Here is a 19387-nt window from a genome sequence, read left to right on the forward strand (position 1 = left end):
AGGGTTTCCGCAGGGAGAGAGGCAGGGCTGATCCAGTATCAGGCCCTTGTCCTCAGCATCCGGCGACTCCGCGACCAGCCCCCAGCTGTGGGGAATGGAGGGGGCACACAGGTCTCTCCCAGGTGATGGGTAGCTCCTTGCAGTCCTTGAGGTTGGAGTGGCATTTCCGACTGGAGCCATTCACTGTCTGCTCTGACCCCATTTGGGGCTGCCCAGCCCTGCTATAATTAGAGGGGAAGGGCTGACGTGTATCAGCAGCTTGAGAAGCCTGGCGGTGAGCCAACCAGAGGAAGGAAGGGCCGGCTGCCGGCCACCCTCCCGTGTAACTTTTCCCAAGTAGATGCTGCTATTTATACCTCTGTTGCTTGGGATCACATAGGCTGCCTCAGCCTCTTGTAGTTGAGGATATGAAGGCTCAGAGAGGGTGAGGGATGGCCCAAGGCCACACAGCATCTGAAACTGGGCCTAGTAGAACTTGGGTTTGTAACTCCCAGTCAGCATCTGGGGCAGAATGTGGCTCTGATTCTGGTGGTGGATCCTATAAAGATTCCCCCTCCCCCAACCAGAGCCCCTCAGCCTCACACACATGTAAGGATGACCCTGAGAGGCTGTTGATGCCTGGCTTTCCAGCAGCAGGCTCACAGGAGCTTGATACACGGCATGTCAGCACTGGGTCCTGGATGGAAAACTGAAGGGCTGGATGTGCCCCAGGACCTGCTAGTGTGGGGCTGAGGCACATTGGACCCCAGTCAGAGGAGCCTGGCTGGTTTTGAATCAGCAGAGTGGGTGAACCCCCCAGTTGCATCTTATATTGTGTCCTGCTAGACGAAAAGGAGCCCCAGGGCCAGGTTGACCCTACACAGATGCACACAGACAGACGCACACACACCCACAGACACCCCCCCAACACACACACCCCTACACCCCTCAGCTGATGTTCGGCCCCAGGTTGCAGGTCCAGGGAGCCCCAGGATGAGGCGAGCAATCAGAAGCCTCCTTGCTCCCTGCCAGACCTCAGCTGCCGTGGTTTAGAACTTCTATTTGAGATGAAGTGTTTCAGGCAGGCTCATGATCGGATGGGAAGAGCTTTTCACTTAGGGAAGCCCAGCAAGTGGACACGCGGGTGCTGGCAGCCTGGCTGGCATCACGTCCTAACCATCGCTGCACCCCCCACATGACCCAGGGCACATGACGCACTGCCATGGGCCCTGGATGTGTAAGGAGATGGTGGTAGTAGGGTTCTCTGCTTGGGGGTTGTGAGGAGCAGATGAGAGAGTTCCCGCTCAGCACCCAGAGCCAGCCTGGCCTGCAGTCATCTAGGGCAGAAGGCTGGGTCCCACGCCTGCTCATATGCCCCATGCCCATCTTAGAGGGTCTGTTTCCAGCTAACACAAAGGGTCCAGGTGGCTCTGGGTGGTTGAGGGGCCCCCAGGGTCCTCAGCAGGAGTCTAGTCACTGATGCTCTGGGTGGAGCTCGAGCCCTGCCACCAGCCAGGGGCCTTGGGAGAACACACAGACCACCCTCCCTGGCCGGGGGATGTGACTCCTCTGAAATCTGGACTCCTGGATCCCAGGGGCTGACTGCCCCCCAGCCTCTCCCCACTCGGGCCTGCACGTTGGCCCATTTCTCGAACCCTCCATGTTCTGCAGCCCCTCCGTGGCCCGTCGTGTCTCCTCCTTCCCACCTGGCCAGACCCCAGCATCCACCAGCTCTGCCCTTCTTCCCCCTGCCTCCCTCCATCCTAACCAGGACCCTCTGCTCATCCTGGCTCTCTGACCTCTCACCAGCCACCCTCCAGCCTCCCAGACTGGAAGACTAGGGGGTTTCTGCCTCCCCCAAGCTGCTTAGCTTGGGACCCCACATTCCACAGATCCTGCCACCCTCCTGTTGCTGCCAGGAGGGGGCAGAAGAAAATAAGGGAGTGACAGCGGCTGGCAGGCAGGGCTGCCCCTGGGCTGTCTCCCGGGTGGGTGGCCAGTTAGGGGCAGCCTGCAGGCTTTGGTCCTCACACAGATCCCCTTGATCCCAGCCTGGGGGGGAAGGCTATTGTATCAGCTGTGACGTGATGCTCTCCAGATCCTGGACTGAGCGGGGGAGGAGGCACTCTGAGCAGGGTCACATGTGGGCTTAGTGGTCCAGAAGACTCCAGAGGAAAGGGCCTCTGGGCTGGATCTTGGGGAGGGAGGCCCCACGGTGGAGGAGTGGGGAGACTGTTGGGAGCAAAAGGGATGGTTTATGGAGAGGCCTACCCCTGGGGGGTGGGATGAGTTATTTAAATAGCTGGAGTGCCCTGGAGATAGATGGGGAAGACTGGGAGCCTTTCATGCTAGGTTATGTCAAAAAACAGGCCCGGTGAGTAAGGAGGCTGGAGTTTTCCTATTCAGTTTAAAGCTTTAAGCCCCTTCCCACCTCTCCTGCCCTCCTGGACTGGTGAGGCCTCCTTGCTGGGTCTCTCAGGCTGCCCCCTTTAGAGTCCCAGGGGACAGGCAGTCCCTTACCCCACACTTTTGTCCCATCTCTGCAGCCGTGGGTGGGGCCTGTGCCTGGATGACCCTCCCACCAAGGATGTCATCGACTTCCCTTCCATACTGCCTGGCGTCCTCTACGATGTGGGCCACCAGTGCCGCCTCCAATACGGGGCCTACTCTGCCTTCTGCGATGACATGGATGTGAGTGTGGTGGGGGTGGGGTTGTGTGGACCTGGGGGCGAGGGGCAGCCCTCAGCAGCCTGCAGACCCCTCCAAGCCAGGCTTGGTCCAGACATAATGCCCATGAGACATAAAGTGGCCTGTGGGAGAGGCCTCGGGTTGGGCGGCCCTAGACCCAGGTGTGCATTTTGTGTGGGCCATTCACCAATAGTGGGACTTTGGGCAAGCCCCTTACCTACTGGGATTTTTTTGTGGTTCAGTTAGTAAAGAATCTGCCTACAATGCAGGAGACCCAGGTTCGACCCCTGGGTGGGGAAGATCCCCTGGAGAAGGGAACGGCAACCCACTCCAGTATTCTTGCCTGGAGAATTCCAGGGATAGAGGAGCCTGGTGGGCTATTGTCCACAAAATTGCAAAGAATTGGACATGACTGAGCGACTAATACTCTCCTACTGCAGCTAGATTGTAAGAGGTAAAATAAAACCTCTACTGTCACGTCCTGGGGAAGAGCGCCCAAAGTGGTGGCCAAGGGCATGTCAGAGACACTGTGCTTCTAACCAGGGTGTCTCTGGATGGGGGGCTGGGGCTGGAGAGGTGTGGGTGAGCTGAGGACTGCACTGAGCCACCAATCTGATGGTCTGGGGAAAGATAAGAAGGGACCTGTGGGGCTTCCACCTACAGACCCCACCATGTACCAGCCCCAAGGAGGGATTCCCAGGAGACGTGAGGAGGTGGCGAGGGGGCAGGGCAGGTGGAGGCGTAGGGGAGGAGGTGAGGGTGTGGCCTTTGTACTCCTCCTTGCAGAACGTCTGCCACACACTCTGGTGCTCCGTGGGGACCACCTGTCACTCCAAGCTGGATGCAGCTGTGGACGGTACCAGCTGTGGGGAGAGCAAGGTAGGGGAGCCCCAGTCCAGCTGCAGAGCAGGTGAGACACCTGCTGCGTCCATGCTCTGGGCTCGGCCTTGGTTCACAGACTCACTTATGAGTCTTCGCCAACCCCCAGCCCTCTCTGGCCCAAGTTCCCATCTGCAGAATGGAGGCTTTGGGACAGAACTTGATTGAGCAATTCTCCAAGGTGCCTCCACCCTGGAGAGCCAGCATATGAGCTCTGTTTTATTCTTTGTTCAACTCCACCGTGGGGGCTGTGTCTCGGGTGACTGGAAGGCGGCCTCCCCCAGCCCTTGGGGTCTTCCCCTCTGGGCCCTTCCAGGCCTTCCACCCACCTTGTGCTCACTAGGGTGAGGAGCTTGGAGTGGGCTTGCTCTGCATTTGTCTGTCTTGGTAGTGGTGTCTGAATGGGGAGTGCGTTCCCTTGGGCTTCCGACCTGAGGCCGTGGACGGTGGCTGGTCTGGCTGGAGCGCCTGGTCCCTCTGCTCGCGGAGCTGTGGCGTGGGTGTGCAGAGCGCTGAGCGGCAGTGCACGCAGCCTGCGTGAGTACGGGGCACGCGGGGCCGGTGGGGTGGGGTGCCCTGAGCAGAGCCGGCAATTCAGTCTGTCCCAGTCTCCCGCTCTCAGAAGCATCCCCATGGAGGCCAAGCCTGCAGTGTCCAGAGCCACTTCGGGTCACTTCTAGGAGTGCCCTGGGGGCTAGTTGAGTCACCCCTGCTGACCCCATTGCAGAGAAGGGAACACCAAGGTTTGGAGAGTGGAACAACTCGTTAGAGGCCACACCACAAAGCAGCAGCTGATGGGTGGGAGGCAGGGAAGACAGTGGCTCAGAGCTTAGACCCTGAACCTTGGATGGATAGAGTTCAAATCCCCTCTCCTCTCCTCATGCAGTGGCCCTCTCTACCCCTTCTCAGGGCCTCAGTGTCCAGAGAAAGTATATGATAGGCAACAGCAGCGCCCATCCGGTAGAGTTATCGTCATGGATAAATGCACTAAAGCTCTGCAGCTAATCTGTAGTAATCGCTCAGTAAATAGAGCCATGTAGTGACATTGGAGGTGCACATGGGTCCAAGATGAGACTGGGGACAGCTGGGAGAATTGGTCAGCCTGGGAGCGGTGCTGTGTGACCTGGGGTGAGTGGCTTCATCTCTCTGGGCCTCATTTCCCCATCTCAGAGGGGTGAGAAGAAGATTCAGGGAGATGCAGAGGTCCCCCTTCTGTGGACCGAGGAGGTGCTGGCACCTTCACCAGGCTGCACCGGAGGGGATCATGGGATTCAGAGCCAGGGCCTTGTGGAGCTCCATGTTTATACCCCACCCTGCCTCCGGGCCTCTGGGTCTGAGCAGGGTGGAAGCAGTTGGGGTGGAGTTGGCGTTCAGGCTCTGGGCTGGGCCGGGGCCAAGGGGGCTTCCTTTCGACCTGGGTGGGGAGCTGCCACCCAGACCATGTCTGCCGACATGTGGGCTGTCAGGACGCCGGGTCTCACGGGCTGGAGATTGGGAGTAGCCCTTCCAGCTAGTGCCACTCATGTCTGTAGCTTAGCCCAGCCTCTCAATAACCCTCTGCAGAGGCAACCCCAGTCCCATTTTAGAGATGGGGAAACTGAGGCCTGAAGGGGTCCTGAGACTTGGCCAAGGTCACATAGCAGGTTGGGGGCAGAGCCCAGGCCTCGTGCTCCCACCTTCCCTGAGGTCCTTTCAAACAGGGAGACCGAGTCTGGGCTGAGGTGGGGGCGAGGGGAGGCGAGGGTGGCTGGTGGGCAGGGCAGCAGGAGCGGAGGTGGGAGCCGCGAATCTCCGGGTGCCGGGGTGTGGAGGAGCTGCTTGCTCCGAGGGCCCGCTTCTGGATTCAGGTGTGCAGTTGGCCCCACTGTCAGCGCTCACTCACCGCCCCCCCACCCACCCCACAGGCCCAAATACAAGGGCAAATACTGCGTGGGTGAGCGGAAGCGCTTCCGCCTGTGCAGCCTGCAGGCCTGCCCCGCCGGCCGCCCCTCCTTCCGCCAAGTCCAGTGCAGCCGCTTTGACGCCATGCTCTACAAGGGCCAGCTGCACACGTGGGTGCCTGTGGTCAATGACGGTGAGTCCGGCCGTCCGCGGGGACACTGACGTCTGGGGGGCGGGGGTCCGAGGGCCCAAGGTTTGCCCAGTGACACAGGTGCTATCTGCGGGACTGCCACTCACTCCCTCCTGGCTCCTGGGAGCAGCCTTGCAGACACTACCAGCCCAGTGGAGCCCCCGGCCCGCCACTGATGCCCTTCGGGTGTGACTCCTGCCCTGCCTATCCCTCACGGCTCCTCTGCTTGGGCCCCAGTGAACCCCTGTGAGCTGCACTGCCGGCCCTCGAACGAGTACTTTGCTGAGAAGCTGCGGGACGCTGTGGTGGATGGCACCCCCTGCTACCAGGGTCAGGCCAGCCGTGACCTCTGCATCAATGGGATCTGCAAGGTGTGCCCGGCAAGGAAGAGGACCCCCTCTGCCTTCCTCCTGCTTCCCTCTGGCCACCCTCCCCAGGCTGTGCCACTGGGCTTCCCAGCTCTACCAGTGAAGCCCTTTGAGGGTCTCCCATTACCTCTCAGCAAAGTGCCCCCTAATCCTCCTGGGACCGGACCCCCCCCACACACACACCATCGGCCTCACCCTCAGCCTCTGTGACTGCACCACGGCCTGCCTGCCGTGACTTCTGAGATCTGGCCTGGGCCGGCCCGGCCCCAGCCCGGAAACCAGAGCTCAGGCGGAGGCTCGACCTCCTGCTGGTTGAATGACCCTGGACGAACGTTTCCTCTGCGATAAGGGGACTGTCTGTCCAAGAATCCACGTCACAGGGTTAAATGGGGTCACTTATCGGGGATTGCCGTACAGGGGCTCGGCCTGGCGGAGAACGCATCGGTGTTTGCTGACAATACTTAAAGACATTTCCAGCAGTGGCGGCGGCGGCTGCAGCTGCTTTCCCTGCCAGTGTCCTCTGCACTTTCTTTCCCCTGCTCCCTAGAAGGGAAGCTCCTGGGTATAGAGGCCAGGGCTCAGATGAGGACCAGCAGAGAGCATTGATTCGTGTTTGGGGGAAATTGCTGTCCATGCTGGTCAGGAGCCCCTGTATGCCCGCTGCCCCGCCTGCTGGGGCCGTTTACACAGCTTTTCCTATCTCTCGTCCCATTCAATCTCATAGCACATCTTCATGGTGGGGGTGGTTCCCCCTGTTTCACATCTGAGGAAACTGAGGCTCAGAGAGGTCAAGGGGTTTACTCGGGACTGGAGACCACAAGGGTGGTGGGCCCCTGCTCCATGCCCCGAGCACTCTCCTCCCGACCCTGGCAGGCCCCCGAGGCGAGGGCCAGAGAGGGCTTGCGGCCAGTGGCCCAGCACCAGGGGCCTTCCCTCCCGTGCGTTACAGAATGTGGGCTGTGACTTCGAGATCGACTCAGGTGCCGTCGAGGACCGCTGCGGCGTGTGCCATGGCAACGGCTCCACCTGTCACACCGTGAGCGGGACCTTCGAGGAGGCTGAGGGCCTGGGTATGGAGATGGACCACTGGTGTGGGGGCGGGGGGTGCTATTGGCCTGGTAGCCCTTCTTTGTCTCCCTTGAGCCCCTGCCTGCATCCTCCGTGGTCCCCACCAAGGCTAGCGATGGGAAGCAGGCACGCTGCCTTGCTGGGTCCAGGATCCAGGCAGGAGTCAGGGCCCCCAGGCCTAGATGCAGAGACCTGCCCTCCCAGGGAGTCCGCTTGCCCCAGGGACTCCAGGCTGGGCTAATGAGTGGCCTTATGAAGCTTCAGAGAACCGCCCCCCACAGAGCTCCACTCCCGCACCCCAGGACCTGTTTTGCATACACTGTTTAAGTGCTGACTGTGTGCTGGGTGAGGGAGACACGGAGGTGAAGAGCTTACAGTCTCATCTTGTAGTGTGACAGACACGCTGGAGGGAGACCCAGAGGGGCTGTGAGAGCCCTGAAGATGAAGGTCCTGACCTGGGGAGGTCAGGGAAGACTTCCTGTGGGGAGTGGAAGTCGAGCTGAATCATGAAAGACTCAGCAAAGATGAGGAAAGACATTACACTTGCAGGAAAGAGCTTGTGCCCAATGAAGCCTGGAAGCAAGAAAGAGCATGCTGTCTGGGGACCTGACTGTACAGAAGGCAGGGCTGCCACGGGGCTTTGAATGCACAGCCAAGCAGCTTAGATTTCATCCCCAGAGATGCAGCCCAGTGTGGTGGTCAAAGCTCAGACCTCAGAGCTTGATTCATATCCCAGCAGAGCCCTGGGGCAAGTTACGTAAGGTCTCTGTGCCTTGGTGTCCTCGTCTGTAAAATGGAATAGCAGTAGTACCTGGTGGTACATAGGGTTGTTATATGTTTAAGGTTCTTAGGGTAATGCCAGGCACGGGTGCTGTGTGCTGTGCTTAGCCAACCAGTCGTGTCTGACTCTTTGCGACCCTGTGAACTATAGCTGTCCAGGCTCCTCTGCCCATGAGGATTCTCCAGGCAAGAATACTGGAGTGGGTTGTCATTCCCTTCTATAGACATGATGGGTACTACTTAGCGAAAGAACAAAAACAGGCTTTATAGGCATGAGGAGGACGTTATCAGGAGAAAGGCCCGGTCAATTGGGTTTTTTAGAAAGGTTACGCTGGCCCCAGGTGTAGGGGTTAGGCCCAGCCCAGTGACTGACTGAGGTTTCTCAGAGAGCGGCCTTCGGGCACGGGGGCAGGATTGCAGGACCCCTCCTGAGGCTGTGGTGACCTAGAACAGATCTAAGTAGGGAAGTCAGAATCTTAACGATGAAACCTTTGGCATCGGCAGGCAGGGGCAAGTGGGGAGAGGTGAGGGCAGACCGCAGCTCACTCTCTTCTTTTCACAACGTGTGCTCAACCCCTGGCCAACAGGATATGTGGACGTGGGGTTGATCCCGGTGGGCGCCCGCGAGATCCGCATCGTGGAGGTGGCGGAGGCCGCCAACTTCCTGGCCCTGCGCAGTGAGGACCCGGATAAGTACTTCCTCAATGGCGGGTGGACCATCCAGTGGAATGGGGACTATGAGGTGGCGGGCACCACCTTCACGTACGCCCGCACAGGCAACTGGGAGAACCTCACATCCCCTGGCCCCACCGACGAGCCAGTCTGGATCCAGGTGACTACCTTCCGGGGCCAGGCCGGGGCAGGGCAGAGGTGGAGTGCGTGGGACCCAGCCCGGTGGCAGGAGTGAGCCCTGGGGCAGTCACGGAGCCTGGCTCTGAAACGGGCCCGTGGGGTAGCCCCAGGTCCCAGGGGTGGCGGAGGATAGCTCCTTTAGGATGGGTGTCAGGCCTGGGTTGCGGGAGAGGCCTCCTCGTGCTCACAGGGCCCCCTCCCGCCTGCCCCAGCTCCTGTTCCAGGAGAGCAACCCCGGGGTGCGCTACGAGTACATCATCCACAGGGAGGCGGGCGGCCACGACCACATCCAACCGCCTGAGTTCTCCTGGCGCTACGGACCCTGGTCCAAGTGCACAGTCACCTGTGGAACAGGTGAGGAGGGGGTGGGCAGGGCCGCGGCCCGGCGGGGCCTTTGTCTCTGGGCAGTGAGGCCCGGCTTCAGCCTCTGACTCATTGCTTATTTGTGGGGCTGCTCTGAGCTTGGAATGCTGCTTCTGGGCCTCAGTTTCTTCATGGGGCTAGCAGTGGTCCTGTCTCATAGGTCCACTGGGAGAGTGATCAAGGTGAGGCAGGCACGGCACACGGCACTTGGCCAGCCTGTGTGTCTCCCGCAGAGAGGCGCCAGCGGCCCCTCCCTCTTCTCGCTGCTCAGCTCTGACAGGTCCTGTGCCAGCACTTCTGCCCCACACCTGGGACTTAACCACGTCATCCTCCTGGAGCCTTACCTGCATCCCCATCAGGATGGGCTCCTCCCCTCCGCCAGCTTCCCCAGGGACCGCCCCTCCGTGGGGCCCTCCTGTCTGTCCTGGGAGCCTGGTGCCTAACTCGTCTAGGCTGCTGCCCCCTGCCATGAGGAGGGTGAGGAGGAGGGGAAGAAAGGAGATGACGGGGAGGGGCAGCCAGGACATGACAAGGATCTCCCCACCCCACTCTGAGCCTCTTAGCTCAGTGGCCCCATTATTCACCACATTTACTTATTTCTTTAAACTCTTCCTAAAATGTATAACAACTTGACGCTGCCCTCCCCATGGTTCCTTCCATCTCCCTGCCCATCCCCCTGCCCTCAGTGTTCTGGGGTCTCCGTATCGGGAATCTGGGACAGAGAGAGAGGTGTTTGGACATTCTTTGAAACGCTGTTATGATTATAAAGTGAGCAGTGACGCACTGAAGCTGGACAGAAACCTTCAGAAGCTGTCAGTATCGTCCTTTCTAAGTGTTAAATTTACAAATGCGAAAACAAATACTTTTGATGAACCAGACACGGGAGAACTGTTTTCCAGCAAACTGGTGGCTCCCCACGTGGACAGAATGGAATGTGTTGAGCAGCAAGTGGCAGGATCCTGATGAGGGGTGGCTGGGGCAGTCAGGGTTTATGTGTCTCTGCAGTAAGAAGCCCCAGGGTGCACAGTCCAGGCTGGCGGCATGGCCTGCCGTGTTTTTAGGGACCCCTCTCAGCCCCATCTTCCCCTCGTGTGTATCACAAGATGGCATCCTTGGCCCAGGCTTCTCGCCAGCTCTAGGTGGAAGGGAGAAGGGGCAAAGGGAGGGACTAGTGCCTTTTTCTCTCTGGCACGACTGTCCCAGACTCCCAAGCTGCAAGGGAGCTGCAGTGGGGAGTGTTTGGCATTGTGACCTTGAACAAACCCAGCGTTCTGCTAGGCGGGAAGGAGAGGGTAGGGTGGGGTGGGGAGATTGGAGGCTCAGGGCCGGGTGAGTCCCTCTTCTGTGCTGTAGGGGAGCAGGGTGAAGGCAGAGTCTTCTGGAGCTAGTCTTGTCATTGGGCCTCACAGGTGTATTGGGGGGGGGGGGGAGGGAGCACAGCTGTGCAAAGGCCCAGAGGCAGGCGGTGCAGAGGGAGTGAAGGCCAGGAACCGTGACAAAGCCAGTAGGGGGCCATGGGGCCATGGGGCCATGGGGGAGTGCCTGGCCGCATGAGCTGATGGATTTCTTCTTTACTGTTTCTGAGCACTGACCCTGCTGGGGGGTGGGGAGTAGACCCTGAGGGTTGCGCTCGGCTGTGGTTGGATTTAGCGCTAGCTGTGCTCTCGCCACGTGCCGGGTCTGAGTTGAGCCATAAGCACATTATCCTCACACCTGGCCTTCCAGGCAGGTGTTATCGTTACTCCCATTTACAGATGAAGACACTGAGGTTCAGAGAGGCCAAGGGAGCTGCCCAAGGCTTCCCAGCTAGGAAGCTGCGGGGCTAGACGCCCACCCCCTGCCCCCCACCCCGACCCTGCACACTCTGCTGCCTCCACAGGGGTGGGGGGTGAAGGCCAGGAGGGCAGTGAGCAGGGGGCGGTGGGGGCCTGCCTTCACCCTGATGGAGGCAGTGAGGCCCCGTTCTGGACGGGTTCTGAGCAGAGTGGGTGCAATTGCGTCTTTGGGTGCAGGGTGGTTCGGGCAGGGGGCGCCCTGGGTGCCGGGCCCAGGCTGAGCCCCCATGGCCTCCCAGGCATGCAGAGGCAGAGCGTGCACTGCACGGAGCGGCAGGCGGGGCCTGTAGACGAGAGGCACTGTGACCCCCTGGACCGGCCGGATGACCGTCAAAGGAAGTGCAGCGAGGAGCCCTGCCCTGCCCGGTGAGCGTGCCGGGTGCCTGACTCCAGGTGTCCCTCACCTGAGGCCCTGGAAGAGCAGAGGGAGCTGGGCTCTGGGCCCCACTTCCCAAGGCTGGAGCCCCAGCTTCTGGTTGCCCCTGACCTCAGCCTGGGCTCCTCAGTAACCAAGACTAGCCAGGGACATCCCCTGTCACTCATGCTTGGGTCCCTGGATGTGGACACAGGCCAGGTCTCCCAGCGGTGAAGACGGCAGGAGCAAAGGGGACTGTGCCCTGTTGCTGGGCTTTGGGCACCAGAGTGCCATCTCGGGCTTGGAGCTCCGGGGACCCCTCCCCTGGGCTTAGGCCTGACCCTCCCTGAGTCCCAAGTGCCTGAGATTGCCAGGTGGCCCCACGCTCATCTGCCCTTGTGCGCCCCCAGGTGGTGGGCAGGTGAGTGGCAGCTGTGCTCCAGCTCCTGCGGGCCTGGAGGGCTCTCCCGCCGAGCCGTGATCTGCATCCGCAGCGTGGGGCTGGATGAGCAGCGCGCCCTGGAGCCGCCTGCCTGCGAGCACCTGCCCCGGCCCCCTGCCGAAAAGGCCTGCAACCGCGATGTGCCCTGTCCGGCCACCTGGGCTGTGGGGAACTGGTCTGAGGTGAGCATCAGCATGGATGGGGTTAGCTCTGCTGTTGGTCTTGGACTACAGGGAGGCAGAGACAGTGTTCACGGAACCCCTACTGCTGGGCACCGTGGTGGGAGGGGACTGGGGCATTCCAGGTCTGGCCCCATCCCCAAAGCCTTCAGAGGCTGGGATGTCTGGGCAAGCCACAGTCACGGTCTCCAGCGGCCAGGGGCCTGTACGCTGACTCTGAGCAGCTGGCCAGATTCCTTGTAAGGCCCCGGCTCCTCCTGGCCCGAGTCCCTCACCTGGCCTTCCCTTTAGTGCTCAGTGACGTGCGGGCCGGGCACTCAGCGCCGGAGCATCCTCTGTACCAATGACACTGGGATCCCCTGCGACGAGGCCCAGCAGCCAGCACGCGAGGCCACCTGCCTCCTGCCACCCTGCCCCCAGGCCCTGGACACACTGGGCCCCGAAGGCTCAGGCAGCGGCTCCTTCAGCCCTGAGCTCTTCAATGAGGTGGACTTCATTCCCGGCCACCTGGCCCCGCGCCCTCCGCCGCCCTCATCACCCAAGCCAGCCAGCATGGGCAATGCCATCCAGGAGGAGGGCCGTGAGCTGGGCCCACCGGGGCCCGTGTTCGTCGACGACTTCTACTACGACTACAATTTCATTAACTTCCATGAGGACCTGTCCTATGGGCCCTTTGAAGACCCTGACTCAGACCCGGTGGACACAGGGGATTGGAGACCCCCACCCCCAAGCACTGCTGCTGAGCCCCCCACGGGGACCCCCGTTCCTCCCACAGAGCCTCCTGGGACTCGGGATGAGGGGGCACTGGGAGATGGGTCCCCTGCCCCTTGGCCCAGCCAGGCTGGCCATTCCCCACCCCCACCTTTGGAGCAGACCCCTGGGAACTCCCTGGTCAATTTCCTACCTGAGGAAGATGCTCCCATTGGTGCCCCAGACCTTGGGCTCCCCAGCTTGCCCTGGCCCCCCACTTCCATCAGCATGGAGACGCCTGCTGCCCCTGGGAGCCAGAACCAGGTCCTGGGAGCGGAGGACAGCCAGAGCCTGCCGCCCCCTCCCCGGTGGGAGAGGACCAATGAGGTTTCTGATGATGAGGAAGCCTTAGGCCACGGAGCCCCTCGCCTGCCCCAAAGACCCAGCCCCACGTCACCCTCTCTGTCCTCCGTTGGCACTACCCACTCCTCTCCTAGTCCCCGCACAGTAGAGCTGTGGACGAGTGGGACTGTGGCCTGGGAACCAGCTCTTGGGGGTGGCCTGGGGCCTCTGGACAGTGAGCTGTGGCCCACCATGGGGGGCGCCCCTCCCATTCCTCCTCCCACCGCCACCCTGCCAGACACTCAGGGTACAGACAGCCCCCTGGAGCTGGCGACTGCCACCCTTTCAACCCCAGGACCAGCTCTGCAGGACCTGCAGACCTTGGCAATGCCAGGAACCTTCCTTCTCATGGCCCCCACTGGACTGGGGCACATGCCTTGGGTCACTCCCCAGAGCCTGGGCCCCTTGGGCCAGCCTGAGCCCCCCAGCTCCAAAATGCCCCCAAGTCCTGGGCTGCTGTCCACACCAGCTCAGGACAGTCCACCCAACAGCAGCAGAGCCCCTGGGCCTCTGGACCCCAGCCCGGTCGAGGAGGGGTTCCCCGTGGACCTGCTGCCTGCAAGGAATGCCAGCTGGGAAGTGGGGAACTGGAGCCAGGCAAGTGCTGCTGGGGTCTGGGCAGGCCAGTGTGTGTGGGGGGTGGTGTCCTCACTGAAAGTGGGCAGAGTCGTGTCTGTCCTGCCTTCTGGGGAGTGAGGACTTAGGAACTGACAGCCAGTGGTGGGTGGAGCCTCTGTGGGTGGGAGGCGCATTGCCCCAGCTCAGTCACACTGCCCTCCATGTGCCTCTGGGGCCGGTCTGCCCCACTGGGCCTCAGTTTCCCTTCTGAGCAATAGGGTGGGCTGAGGGGGCCTGGGGCCCCCAGAGGCTTATTCCTGAGTAGCACAGGAGTTGCTGGGAGGGCAGGGCCAGGCACAAGTGAGAGGCAGCCAGGGGGAGCAGCTTTCTCATACTCTGGCTTGCATGCCCCCAGGGACAAGGAGCTCACCCCAGATAGTTGTATCGGTGGGGAAGCTTCCTCCCACACTCCCCAGGCCCAGGGCTGCCCACCAGGGTTTGCCGAGGCTCAGCCTGGCCCCTTCAGGAGCAGCTGGGTTCCTTGCCACCTGGCTCTCCCCAGTGGCCCCCCCTGCTGTTTCAGGGTGAGGGTCTCGGCTGCATGGGAAGAAGCTGGCCTGTGTGTGCGCCGCCCCACCCCGCCCTCCCCTCCCCAGATTGTGACTGGAGGGGAAGTGAGCTGCTTCTGCTCAGATCCCTAGTTTTGGTATGGGAGGGATGGGCTGAGGCTGAGGTGCCAGACTTCCTTCTCCAAGTGACTCAGGGAAGCAGCGAGCCTTAGCAGGGCAGCTGGGCAGCTCACACCCCGCATGTGTGAGCAGGAACAGTGGGCTGCCACAGGATCTGACTTTTCATCTTCTTGGCCCCCTTGGGAGGTGGGTGGAGGAGCCCATTTTTCAGATGAGGAAACTGAGGCAGTGTCTGATCCCTCTCGCCTGGCTGGGGAGCTGGTGGGCATGGGGATCCGCCCACCCTCATGGCCACTGGGTCCCCTGCCCCCAGTGCTCCACCACCTGCGGCCTGGGGGCTGTCTGGAGACTCGTGCGCTGCAGCTCTGGCCGGGAGGAGGACTGCGCCCCCGCTGGCCGACCCCAGCCCGCCCGCCGCTGCCACCTGCGGCCCTGTGCTGCCTGGCACACGGGCAACTGGAGTAAGGTACGTGAGGGAGGTGGCTGGCAGCCTCAGGGCACGGGCGGAGCCCTGGGGCCCAGGCCTGTGTTTGGGATCAGCCGCAGCCACCACCAATCGGCAGGCTGGGGTCCGTGCGCACATCTTTGCACTTTAATTTCTAGTCTCCGGGATGCCCCGTCTGTGTGGAGGTCAGCCTGTCCCATGCCCCTTCTCTTACTGCCTGTATCCTTTTCTCTGTACTTTCTGTAACCCTCAGGATTTCATTTTCTCCTCTGTTCCTCTCTTTCTCCATCTGTCCTGTCCTGGGGCAGCCCCTGGCTACACCACCCTCTGCCCGAGGCTGGTCAGCCATGGCCTCTCCCTGGGACTCTTAAGGGACCTGCCCTGGCAGTGGGGCTGGTGTGGGAGGGGAGTCCGATGCTCGCCCCCACCCCCGCCGGGTTCTGTGTGTGCACACATGGGACGCTCGGCCTCCAGTGTTCCCGCAGCTGCGGCGGGGGCTCCTCCACACGGGACGTGCAGTGTGTGGACACACGGGACCTCCAGCCCCTGCGGCCCTTCCACTGCCAACCGGGGCCCGCCAAGCCGCCCGCCCGCCGGCCCTGCGGGGCCCAACCCTGCCTCAGCTGGTACACCTCTTCCTGGAGGGAGGTGAGATCTGGGGATGGGAGTGAGTGGGGGTGTCCTTGGATGCTGGCAGCCGCCAGACCCTTCCCCTGCTCTCCCAGTGCTCCGAGGCCTGTGGCGGTGGTGAGCAGCAGCGTCTCGTGACCTGCCCGGAGCCAGGCCTCTGCGAGGAGGCGCTGAGACCCAACAGCACGCGGTCCTGCAACACCCACCCCTGCACACAGTGGGTGGTGGGGCCCTGGGGCCAGGTGAGCAAGTGCGGGGGTTTGGGGCGGGAAGAGGGCCTGTGGACGGACAGAAGGCCCTGTATCAGCAGGTGTCCATCAGACCTTTTTCACGTAAAGAGCTGTTGAGTTGCATGCCAGGGTCCCTGTGGTCTCTGCAGATGCAGTGGTAGCCTGACAAGGTCCCTGCCCCGCTGGAACTCACAACCCACCAGGGAGACAGACCAAAAACAAACAGACGTGTGTTGTGATGTCAGGGAAGGCCTTCTGAGGAGGGGATCTTAGAGTGAGATCAGCAGGGTCTGTGCTGTCGAGGGGAAGCACGCAGGGAGCAGCACATGCAATGTCCTGGGGCAGGAGTGATGGATGCAGGGGCTGCTCAGGAGACCAAGCAAAGGCCAGATGGGCGGAGGGGGTACAGGAATGGCCAGTGAGGCCTCAGCTGGGCAAGACCCTTCCTGCCAGGCCTGTTTGGAGCTCAGAGGTTTGGGAATCTGAGTCCTTGACCCACTGGGGGACCTCCTGAGGGACCCTGGGAAGGTTGCTTCACCTTGCTGGGCCTCTGTCATCTCATTTGTAAAATGGGGTTGTAAGGATTAGATGAAGTCACATGGCGAGGCACTTAGCACAGGGCCTGGCACAATCTTGGCACAGATTTAATTCTAGGGTCTTTTAAAAGCATCAGAGCCCGACTGACAGGAACAGAGCCTGACTGGGGATGGTGGGCCCTTACTGAGAAATTTTGTCTCCCTCCCTTCTGCTGCCCATGGGTCCCCCAGCAGCTCCCCCAGCCCCGGGGCATGTCCCATCCCAAGTGAGGGGCTGGCAGCTTCCCCCTAACCCCCAGCCCCTGCCCCATACCTGCAAGTGAATACCTGGTGGCCTCTGGGGACAGACCTGACCCTCTGAGGAGGCCGGAGGGTTGGGGCTGGGAACCAGGAGTCAGGCTTCCTGGCGAAGGCAGCCACTGCCCTGGGGATGGCCTGGGATGCCCCCCTGCAGGGCTGGTCCAGGGGATGCTCACCCCCCCGCCCCTGCTCCCTGCAGTGCTCAGCCCCCTGTGGCGGCGGTGTTCAGCGGCGCCTGGTCAAGTGCATCAACACCCAGACCGGGCTGCCTGAGGAAGACAGTGATCTGTGCGGCCACGAGGCCTGGCCTGAGAGCTCGCGGCCGTGTGGCACTCAGGACTGTGAGCTCACCGAGCCACCACGTGAGTGCCCCACCTGGCTCTCTGCTGGGGCTGGGGATAGGGTGAACAGTGGGGAGGTGGGACTCATGGAACTGTCCCCCCAAAGCACAGGCTGACGGGGTGCCACACAGAGGCTGGGGCAGTGCTGGGGTCAGAGCAAGGGGTGTCCAGCTCCGCAGGCAGCTCCTTCTAACTTAGGGAGGAGTAGCAGCAGCCTGGCCCCCAGCGAGCTCCTTTTCCCTCTGGGTCTCAGTTACCCCCTCTTCCTGGAGTGAGGCTAGGGATGTCCCTGAGACTGTGGGGCCCAGGCCTGGGGGAACCCCCCGCCCCAGTTCTGGCCAGAGCAAGCTGTGTGACCCTGGGAAAGGACCTCCCTCCTAGGGTCCTGCTCCCAGCAGCTGGTGGCTTCCTGGCCAGCTGGGTCCTCCTGGAGAAAGAGCCTGAGCCAGAGACACGCACATATACACACTTGAGCGCGCGCACACACTTCCTTCCTGCAGCCCAGCCGCACCCCCCCCCCCCCCGCCCCTGCAGTGCTGAGCACAGGAAACGGTGGCCCTGCGGTCACACCTGGCCTCCCCTCACCAGCTGTGCGGCCTGGCGCTCCCTTCCCTGTCTTATGCATGAAAGGGCAGATAACCCCTCTCCTCCAAATGAGGTCTTGGGCTGAAGAGCCCAGGAGGTGCTCAGGGAAGGTTGGCTTCTTCCTCTCCCTCGTGGACACTGTCATCCCCCACCATGAGGTCTGCAGGAGCGCCTGGGGCTGCCTCTGTTGGGAACCCAGCAGCTCCTCTGCCTTCAACTGTCTGGCCCCTGCCCAGGAGACAGAGCCCCCTCCCCAGGACAGACTTGGCCCTCAGCTGGCATCCAGGGCCTCCAGGGTACCTGCCCCAAGCTGCCTTCTGTACCAGCAACTGGCTCCTCGGCAGCCCTTGGGCAGGCCCAGACTAGCCAGTGCTATGCCTTGCTGCCCCTGCTGCTGGCCGGGAAGGCCTTGCTGCCTCCATTACCTAGAGGCCCAGCAGAAATCCCACCCGCCCCGAGTGCCGTGCCGTCAGCATTCATCCGGCAAGCATCGCCGCACAGCCTGCGCACAGCCCTAAGGTAGCTGTCGGCACCCAAGTGAGCCGTTTAAGGGCAGAGGCCAAAGAAGTGACCAGGATGCTGAGCCCCTTGAGTCCCCAGGATGTTTTGATGACTTGTGAGGCAGGACGTCTGAAAAGTCTGGAAACTCCAGGGTGTGCGGTCATCACTGTGAGGCAGCTGACATAGCAAGGCCACATCCGTTTGCCTGTGGAGGTGGGGGTTACTGGCAGAGGAGGGGACTGGGGCCCCCACAGCAGTTCAGAAACTCGCCTGAGGTCTCTCAGTGGGAACAGGACGCGGCTGGCGGACGTGTAGGTTAGAGCTGCTGCCCAGAGCCAGGGTGGGGGATCTGGCCTGCCGCCTCGTGCCCGCAGCTGGGCCCTGGGGATGTCCCAGGGCCAGGGCTGCCAGTTGCCTCCTTGCTTCTCCTCCCGTGGGATGTCTGCTGAAGTGAGCAGGGCCGGGCAGCAGCTGGAGGCTGTCACCGGCAGCGAGGCCAGGAGGTTGGAAGCAAGCCGCATCCCAAAATAGCTCTGATAAGCATGGGGCAGGAGGGCCGGCCAAGCCTCAGCCTCAGCCTCGGACAGGCGGCCTCTGTCTGTCCCTCCTCAGGAGGCCTGGGCTCTGCTGCCGGGCTGCCGGCCCAGGTCACACCTCCTCTCCTGGGGCCTCAGTGACTGGCCTGGCTGGCGGGACTGTTCTGGTGTGCAACCTGGAGGCTGAGGCTGGGCACAGCCCGGGGGCAGGGAGCTCTGGCAGGACAGGTGCCTTTGGATAGAGGGTAGGGGTCGGGGGCAGAGGCCACTGTAGGCTGGCAGGAGGCCCCGGGGACTTCAGTTGTGTGCCAGGCCCTTGGGGTCATGTAGGGTCTGCAGAGACGGAAAGGGCAGCAGGCTCCTTGGCTTCCCATGAGCCCCTGAGGAGTCAGGGCTGGGGTCTCAGGGTCTTCCTCTGGATACCCAAGCCCAGCAGGCCCTGTTCCCCAGTCCTGGGGTGGTGGGTCCAGGCCAAGGGCAGGAGGGACAGGGAGCAGCTAGAGATCTACACCTCAGGCCTAGGGGAGCCCTTCCAGAAACAGCAGGTTGATGCTCTGGCGGTGGCTGCAGGCCTCCTTAAGGTCTTTGGGGGACAGGGAGATGGCCCAGGTAAAATCTCAGGGAAGCTCCTCCCCCCTGGGGCAGGCAGGGGGGTGGTGCGAGGTACCGGCGGGGTCGTGACCCGCCCCCTGCATCCCTAGGCTGCGAGCGCGATCGCCTGTCCTTCGGTTTCTGTGAGACGCTGCGCCTGCTGGGCCGCTGCCAGCTGCCCACCGTCCGCGCCCAGTGCTGCCGCTCCTGTCCCCCGCCTGGTGTCCCCTCCCGCGGCCACCAGAGGGTCGCCCGCCGCTGACCCGCACCCCGGCCCCCAGCGGCCAGGACGCACAGACAGACTGACGCACTGACCTCAGCGCCCAGCACGGGCTGTGGCGGAGCCCCGCCCCTCACGCCCTAATGGTGCTAACCGGGGATCCCACCAGTGGCAGGCTGGGGACCCCTCCCCCTCAGAAAAGGTATTTTTTTATTCTAACAGTTTGCATAACATTTATTATTATTATTGTCGTAATAAACAGGCATCTACTGTT

At 62.0% G+C, this 19387-nt stretch overlaps 1 protein-coding gene across 1 annotated transcript in view; it reads left to right on the plus strand.

Moving 5' to 3' along the window:
- Window positions 1-19387, plus strand: part of ADAMTS7 (ADAM metallopeptidase with thrombospondin type 1 motif 7) — a 56196-nt gene extending 36809 nt beyond the window's left edge. The window contains exons 9-24 of the mRNA XM_061158891.1: window positions 2526-2670; window positions 3454-3546; window positions 3938-4083; window positions 5451-5620; window positions 5855-5988; window positions 6935-7055; window positions 8421-8665; window positions 8898-9039; window positions 11123-11249; window positions 11649-11862; window positions 12151-13548; window positions 14512-14664; window positions 15118-15291; window positions 15369-15515; window positions 16539-16701; window positions 19004-19387. Coding sequence (XP_061014874.1) covers window positions 2526-2670; window positions 3454-3546; window positions 3938-4083; window positions 5451-5620; window positions 5855-5988; window positions 6935-7055; window positions 8421-8665; window positions 8898-9039; window positions 11123-11249; window positions 11649-11862; window positions 12151-13548; window positions 14512-14664; window positions 15118-15291; window positions 15369-15515; window positions 16539-16701; window positions 19004-19155 — 3724 coding nt within the window. The 3' untranslated portion in view covers window positions 19156-19387. The remainder of the gene's footprint in view (window positions 1-2525; window positions 2671-3453; window positions 3547-3937; window positions 4084-5450; window positions 5621-5854; window positions 5989-6934; window positions 7056-8420; window positions 8666-8897; window positions 9040-11122; window positions 11250-11648; window positions 11863-12150; window positions 13549-14511; window positions 14665-15117; window positions 15292-15368; window positions 15516-16538; window positions 16702-19003) is intronic.

This window comes from Dama dama, chromosome 13 (assembly GCF_033118175.1).
Source record: "Dama dama isolate Ldn47 chromosome 13, ASM3311817v1, whole genome shotgun sequence".
Taxonomy (NCBI): Eukaryota; Metazoa; Chordata; class Mammalia; order Artiodactyla; family Cervidae; genus Dama; species Dama dama.